At 42.1% G+C, this 8,823-nt stretch overlaps 1 protein-coding gene across 1 annotated transcript; it reads right to left on the minus strand.

Annotated features, from left to right (window-relative positions):
* Nucleotides 1–530: 530 nt before the first annotated feature.
* On the minus strand, nucleotides 531–1,550 carry LOC4340983 (protein DMP4). Its single transcript, XM_015786593.3, has one exon. It carries the CDS (start codon nucleotides 1,442–1,444, stop codon nucleotides 683–685), a length of 762 nt encoding a protein of 253 aa, XP_015642079.1. The 5' UTR covers nucleotides 1,445–1,550; the 3' UTR covers nucleotides 531–682.
* Between the last annotated feature and the right edge of the window lie 7,273 nt (nucleotides 1,551–8,823).

Raw genomic sequence — 8,823 nt, forward strand, 5'->3', positions numbered from 1 at the left:
AAACCGAGTTGGCTCGTTAACACAATGAGCTCAAATGAGCCAAGCCACCCCTAGACGAGAAGGAGAAAGAGAAGAAGATCGACAAGGGTTGCTACCGGTCACCTAGGTCGCCGCCACCGCCTCCGTGAGCCTCAGCACGCCAATTGATCAAACATCCCTTTTCTGGTGCTGCTCCTGCTGCTTAATAGTGCTCTCCCTTTGCTTGCTTGGGCCTGGCTTTGAGAGTAGCTGACAGCCCACAGGCCGTTCAATTGGGTTCCTAACAAATCTTCACTAGGAAAGTGGGGGGCACCTAGGAGTTTACAGTAGGACATGTTCTAGCAATCATTAATCAATTACATGTAATAAATGGGACCACATATACATTTGTTGATAAATTTTCTCCTAAAAATTTAACAGATGTAATTATAGTACAATTATAGTGTAATTACACTGTAACTTGCATGTAACTACAGTGTAACTTGTATGTAAGTTTCACGTAATTTTGAATCGTTAAATCTATTACTCCCTCTATTTTATAATATAAGTCATTTTAGCATTTTCCACATTTATATTTATATTAATGAATCTAGACAGAGTTTATACGTCAATTGTACAACTTTACAAGACAACTAGGAGATGCAAAGCACGCAAGACAGGAGGCAGCTGCTGGAAAGGAAAACATCCACGTGGGTCGGTCTTATTAAGCCACGTGTACCGGGAAACCGATCCCGTGCCGCGTCGACGGGAACGTCGCGAACAGCATGGTTCCGACGAGCCCTCCGGCGAGCGGCACGTCGGTGAGCACCTGCCTCGTGTCGTAGGACATCACCGGGTAGAAGCAGGCGCCGACGTTGTGATCGAACATGGCGACGGACAGGAAGACGATCAGGGACAGCACGGCGTGGAAGAAGTCGATGAACCTGAGGCGGTAGGTCGCGGCCACGTCCGGCGGCGGCGGCGCGGTGCCGTCGATGACCCACAGGCCGGCGCGCGTGGCCACCACGTACCGCACCGTCCCTTTCCCGTCGTGGAAGCTGTCCGTGAAGCAGAGGAAGAAGCACGCCGCGGCGCAGAGCCCCACCAGCCACGCCGTCATGACGCGGTTAACGTCCTGGCACTTGCCGCCGTTGGTGAACACCGGGGACAGCACCTCGAAGACGAGCACCGCGCCCGTGGGCAGGTGCTTGGCGAGCTCCGCCGTGCTCCGGAACGCCCGCGTGATGGTCCGCTCCAGCCGCGTTGTCTCGTCGTCAGAGCCGCCATCGCCGTCGCCGCCCGCCAGCAGCAGCAGAGGCTCCGTCTCTGGCTGCACGTTGTGGCGGTTGGTTATGCCAACTGAAACGGGTACAGCCGAGCTAGAAGCTGGCGGCGCGGTGGCAGCTGCTGCCGATGAAACGCTGGCCGCCGGAGATGACGTCGCCGGCTTCTGGGACTCGAGATCAATTTGCTTGTTTGATGCCATGGCAGATCAATTCGATCTTGATTGATGGAAGAATATGTGCCTAATTAAATGGTAAGGGTGGATTTATGGAAGGCTCACTTTGTGGAGTGCACGTACGAATTGTTTAAAGCACAAGTAAGATGAAGCCGGCAAGAAAGCTTAATTGTTTAAGACTTATCACTGGCACAAGATAGGTCATCAGTAAGCCTCATAGCCTCATCTGTATCGGGATAGCGTACCGGCACGAATACCAAAAGTCACTGTTACGAAAAATCATATGTATCGAGTCCCTTGCCATCACGGATGACAGTCACGGATGATATACCATGAAGATCATCATAGGCTTATCGTCAGATAGTTGTTTGTGACAGGAAGCGATCAAAAGATTTACAGATTATATATGGAGATGAGATTTTGAATCTTCTTGATATGTGCTTATATATATTCTAACTGCAACGACTGAAACTTTTGGGTTTGTTTTTGTGCTAATAGCGGGAATGGAACGTTAATTAGATGGCCAACCGTAGTTTTTATAATTCGAATGGTTTGATCGTGTCCAACCTTGGTTAAGCATAGTCTATATAGACTTGTAGCTTGACTTTGGCAAAATAAAATATGGCCTCGTACACAGTACTTTAATTTTATCCGTATAAAATTAAATGTGGAAGTAGCTTGATGAGGCACATAATAATGTTTTACGATGTTGGCAAGCTGCAACTATATATTCTAGGATTATCGGGGTATTCACTTGTTCTCAGCTTATGTCACAAAGATTACTTTTTGAATGTATCCTGAATACAGGTCTGAATTTTGGTGATCTACCGAAATAATCCTGTGAGCGAAGTTGCGTAGTAAGGAAAATCTCACATTTTATATGGTCTGAGTTATAGAAAACCACATGTGTAAAGACATATAGCACAAAACCACATGTTTTAAATTTATGGTCTAAATGATTCACAAAACCCCACGTTTATTAAAATCTAGATTAATTTCAGCATATGTTAAACAATATTTTAAAGTAGTGAAGATTTAAATTATCAGTCCAAGTCAAGAACTTAATAATTACAAAATTCGTATAAACTCTACGAATTAGAATTTTAAATAAATTCGTGCTCAAATGCATAAGGATGGGGTTGGTGAAACTTTAGAACCATAATGCACGGGATAAAGTGTCGCACGTCTTCAACTTTTACCTAAAAACATGGGGTTTTTGAATTTTACTAAAAAAAAGTGTTAGAAACAAAGATTGTTGCAATGGATGATGAGAAACTAGGGTCCAGATCTTCTGTTATGTGGAAGTAATTCTCGATGTGGCGAAAACTTGACACATACGATTTGATTTCCGATCAACATGGTTTGAACCCCGTAATGGCGGCACCACGTCTCTTCAGGTTATTAACCGTGCAATTCCCGGTTAATCTCATCGCGAAGGTTAATCCCTGCATATGAATCGAAGAACACTAGCGGGAATAATGTAAATTGCAACTGAATATGTGAATGATAAGGATATCAAAGTTGGGGTTTTATAAACTGAACTAACTAGTAGTGAAACTGCAATGATAGAAATAATCTAAGTAAAACCTAACTCTAAACTATGATGGCTACTGGATATGTATACATACATACATACATATATACATACATACAGAAGTTAAATTGCACCGGTTCTAATGGTTGGGGGTCGAGATATTTGGTATTGTGGTTGAGGAATACAAATTAGATTTGACGACTAATTAAGGGAGTCGAAGTGAACTTATTATGTGTTCTCCACACCGGACGATCGTATAGTTAAGCCCACAAACAAAATAAAAATGCTGGAAGCACATTAGTGGTACTAACGGCCGAATACTTGGGGCAAGTCTGTTAACCAGCCCAGCACTATATCAGCAAATCAAGACATGGATTGGCACAAAATGATATCTCATTCAAAGCCCATAAAAGTCACTTCACCAAGCCGATTAACGGTTGCAAAATTTTAGCCAAAAAAGGGAAAATCATCCATGGAAAAATAATACTTGATACCTCCTTTGATCAAGAAAGCATCTACACAGCCACGTTTTGCAAGCATGATTAATTTTCGGCAAAATTTGTTACAAGATATACAAAAATGGTGTAATTAGCCAGGGGACACTGTAAGAACACGTATTTGCCGTAAGACATTGCAAAAAATGGTAATTAGCTAATAGACACTCGCACCATTATTTTATTATTTTCGGAAGAATAGGTTAGAGAAACAACCATTAAGGACAAGTTTGCACTTGGCTCAAATGAATCCAACGTGGGCCCCACATTTAAGCCCCTCTCCCTCTCTTTCCATATGGGAGGGCGGACCAGCGAGACAAGGCCCCTTCGGCCGGCTGAAGGTAGGCGGTGGTGGTGGCATAGCCGTCGGTGGTGACCACGACAAAACTCTCATAGGTGCCGGTTTTTAATTTGTCGGCACATATTAGGTTTTTTATAGTGTTTATTGATATGAAAAAAAACGAAGAGGAAGAAAACACGAAATACTATTGGTCCAATTATTAACAGTGAGATGAAAAAGATGTATTTGTATTAAAGAGGTCTACTCGACAAATTCTTTTGGATAAAACTACGTGTTTAGGGACGGCGGGAGTACCTTTTATGCCATATATATACTAGCATCAAATAAATAATGTCGCTTAATTGTTACATTGTCAATAATTAAGAAGTGTGATCCTCCTGTTGGAAGCTTGGGATAACCGGTCAAAGTGGTCCACCGAGAGCGGACACTGATGGCCCGGTCTTCGAACCATGCGTGCATCAGTACGCTGTTGCCTATCTCGTCGCGACTAGCGACGTTCTTCCCGCAGCACATACAGCACATACAGAGATGCGGACCAGGACTGTAAATATATACAATGCAAATATGCAATAGTTTTCTGGCTGGTCCCATCTCTTACTCAAAAACATATATTCATCCAACGCTGATGCAATGCCAATCCGGAATTGCTATACATATGACGCCATATTTCTTTCCCGTTTACAGTCAATTTTTTCACTGTGCAATTAGTTCAGAGATTCGTGCATGTCGAGACTCTAATGCCATCGTAACTACTACTATTGCTGATACTATCTCAAATCTCTAATCATTACGGAGTAAAAAACAAGATTCCATGCACAGATGGCATGCAAAAGGACAAGAAAAGGAGAAGCGAAGATAGGGAGCTCACCGTCAATGTCTGTTTTTAATTACACTGCAGTTACAGATATAATTACAGTATAATTGTACTATAGTTACATGTGTAATTCCTATGTAACTATAGTAGTTACACCTCTCTTATATACCACTTACATATGTAATTAGTATGTAATTTTGGGATTTACATATGTAATTTTAGTTCTTACATATGTAATTTTGGGGCTTACATTGTAAATACACTAAAATTATATATGTAATTTAGGGACTTACAATGTAAATACATGCCGACTATTTTTTGATAAAAAATATGACGCCATAAATATAGCTACTCCCTGCCAATCTGGCACGCATGTCGCAAGCAGTCTCTGCCATCATTCTAAACGAACTACTACCATCAACTCGGTATCAGAATATAAAATTTTACGAGCTTAACTCGGTTTTTGAAAATAGATATAATTAAATGAGAAAAATTTGTGATTGGATAAAAAAGAGTTAGGTAGATGGAGTGGGAAGAGAATTGGTGGACAAATTATTATATTTTGGCAAAATTGGTTACAGGACACTTAAAAAAACGTGTAATTAGCCGTGAGACACCACAAAAACATGAATCGGCTGTAGAACATTGCAAAAAGTGGTAATTAGCTATTAGACACCGGACATATTATTTTATTATTTTTAGTGGAAACGGAGAGAGAAACAATCGAAAAAAGCCAGATTGCCCTATGTAGGCCAAGGATGTCAGCCCCTCTAATTTCTTGTCCTCTTCGTCCCGACGATCCTTTACAACGACCGGCGCGGCGCGTAGAGCAGTGCGTCTGGGTCAAGCTCGCTCGCCGTGTTGAACATGGCGGCACGCGCGTCCTTGCCGAGCTTGTCTTGGTAGAAGGAGCCGTGCAGCATCTCGTTGTTGACATCGTAGTGCCGGAACTTGCCTTGTACCGGGTGAGCAGGACGTTGATGCGGCTGCTCACGGCGGCGAAGAGCTCGTCGGCGGGAAGCGCCTTCACCCACTGCTGCACTGCGTTGTCCACCTCACAGAAGATGCAGTGGCCGCGCACGCAGATGCCGTGTTCAGAGCAGAGCGGGAAGCTGTTCGACATCAGCCGCAGCCGCACCTCCACGCGTCGGCCGCCTTCACCTTCACCACCACATCGCGCTTGCGCACCTGGATGACGTACAGCATCACGCGCGACGCCGGCTTGGACTCGACGCGGAACGACCCGCCGATCTCGTACCACCGCTCGTCCAGCGCCAGGACCTGCCCGCCATTGAGCCACTGGCTGTCGACGGCGACGGCGACGTTGATGTTCTGCGGCTTGCGGTGGCGGTGGACTTGCCGGTGCTTCCCGATGACGCGGAGGAGTGCGTCGGCGTGGCGGAGCGCGCTCTGCTCGCGGTGGGTGCGTCGCCGCCGCTGCCGCCAACGTCGCAGGTGGGAGCGAACGGTACGACGGCAGCATGCGACGTGCCATTCTGCTACTGCCAGGTGAGGCTGAGGCAGCCGGCATGCGCGGCGCTGGCGGGGAGGGCGATGAGGAGGCTGGAGAGGGAGTGCTCGCGGCCAGGGGTATTTCAGTACTTTTAAAACTCTTTCTCTTTCCGTTTCTACTAAAAATAATAAAATAATGTCTCGAGTGTCCTATAGCTAATTATCACTCTTTTGCAATATCCTACAGCTAATTCACGTTTTTACAGAGTCCCACAGCTAATTACACTTTCTTTAGTGTCCGGTTGCAAATTTTGCCTTATATTTTAGAACAAATTAAAAAACTAAAACTATTATATTTTGAGAAGGAGAAGTAATTATATTAGCCGGCTAAACAAGCGCCAGCTAGTCTAGACTGGCCTTCTCACACATCGGTAAGTTTTGCTACTGGTCTCCACTACGTCCTATAAAAAAATAAATCTAGTATTAGATGTAACACATTTTAGGACTACGGATCTGGACTAAGATATGTCCAGATTCGTTTTACTATAATATGTAATATTTAGTTATATATTTGTTTTTTTGGCACGGAAGAAGTATTATGGATGCAGAACCTCGTAAGTACTGTTGATACAGTAGTGTCTAACATGTGAGTCCGAACCTACATATCAAACATCTCCTGCTAACTATCAGGACTGCAGACATTTACTTTAACCTCTGATCTTTTATATCTTTCATATTTCCATATCTACTACTTTCCCATTTAAAAATACAAGCATTTTTATTTTTTAGCAAAATATTAGGGTTAATGAAAATATTCCATGTAAGTCCTATCGGTGATCAAATTTTGAATTTTGAATTGTTTAGATTCCTCTTTCTAGCACCTGATTAATTGGCTAAAGTTGTATGGACTTTCTTGTATTGGATTGGGTGTCCTAGAAATGCTTATATTGTTGAAACGAAGATACTACATATTTTAAGTCCTATAAATGCTTAATTCCTACAAATGTTCATATTTTAAACGAAAGATATTTTGTAGTAAAATATTTTTCTATAAAGTAAAATACCTAAGTCAACTTTCGTGATCATCTTTATTAAGTGATTAGCAATCATTATTTTCTTGCTTGCATGTCTGTTCAAATTTTGTGAGAAGACATGAGTTATGTTTACTATAGTAATTATATCTTGTTACTATGATTCAGTAGTAATATTATCGTAGAAGTGCAGTAGCACGATACATTACTGTGAAATTTATAGGTGTTACTGCACGTTTTTAGTAACATCATGATTAAATTAACATATGGTAGTAACGCTACTAGTATAATACTACTGCTTGTGCATAGCTAAATTTTTAAATCTAAATCTTGTGCAAAATACAGTGCTAAAAAGTGCATGTGCATGATCACAAGTTGACACAAGTGCTAAAAATACTTCTCTTTATTCATATAAAGATACATACTAGCAAGCCAATTACAAGTGAACTTTTAGAATTCTAATCTTTAAATAACAATATCTCTCACACCTAATCGGATCACCAACATCGCTGCATCCAATCGACTTATCCTCTCATCGAAGGATCGGGATACCCTCGCTCATATCAAGTGGAGATTGGGAAAGACGGTGGTGGCATGGAGGGGAGGCTGATGATGGCGGCAGCCTAGAAAGGACACGGACCAGAGCCACGGCGGCGACACAAGGGTGAGGTACGCAATGCCGACGCTGGCACGGAGGTGGAGGATGGGGGCGGGGGCGGCGTGAAGGGGAGGCCGAAGAGGGTGAGTGGACAGGGCCTCGATTGAGGTGTCCAAAACATAAGGATGATACGATGGCCTAGATCGAAGCTAATCGGACGGCTACGAACAGTTGTGTCACTGTTTTACTGTAGCAACGGGAGGAGGCCACGTAGCAACTGGAAAAATAATAGGTTTTATATGATATTTTTATCCAGATATCTTCCAAGATAGAAATGTTTTATCTCTTTGCAATCATAAATTGCATCCATTTTTTGTGAAGAACAAATCAAAGTTCAAAACATTACTATGAAATTGTACACTTAATCATTATTTTACTATTGCCACTTTGCTTAAAACGTTCTAAGCTAGACATCATAAAAAAATATCCATGGTTCAAACCCTTACAAAATAAAATCAATTTGCATGCTTTGACAAAATATAAAAAGTACTTTGGACTATCCAAAACAACGTGTTCATTTCTTTACAAAAGGGAGGAGTGACAGGAGTCATCCATCACTAACATACTTTGATAGTAGAAGTCATCAATTCACATTTTGTTGCTGCTAAAGGGTGAAAGTGTATCTAGGCCTCCAACTTATTGTGGTAATTAATAAATGCTGGTTAGAGAGGACTAATCTGGTTTGTTGAGTTTGTATTAGATAATTAGTCCTCGTTATTGATGAAATGAATGGTTCCCAGTAGATCCAAGAAAACCGTTTCCTTTGCTATTGCTTTTGAGTCATATGAAAATCTCTACTATAAGGCCTTATTCGGTTAATCTCCGTAAGAGAGGGATTAGAGAGAATTTATTCCACATATATTATGGTGTTAAATTATTTCCCCTTAATCTTCTTCAAACCGAACAAGGGCTAAAGGGATGCCATTTTTGAAACTTAAGGTTGGAAGTTGGTGCTCAAAACTTTTGCAAAGTATTTTTTATTCTCTGTGATTTCTGAAAAAAAAAACTAATTGGGAATTTGGACGGTCGCATCGGAATATCTGACCGATCAGAAAATCCGATTTGAGCAAACTTCTGATCCTTGATTTGGTTTGAGAAACTTATTGGAAATTCTGATCATGT

This window comes from Oryza sativa, chromosome 6 (genome assembly GCF_034140825.1).
Source record: "Oryza sativa Japonica Group chromosome 6, ASM3414082v1".
Classification (NCBI taxonomy): domain Eukaryota; kingdom Viridiplantae; phylum Streptophyta; class Magnoliopsida; order Poales; family Poaceae; genus Oryza; species Oryza sativa.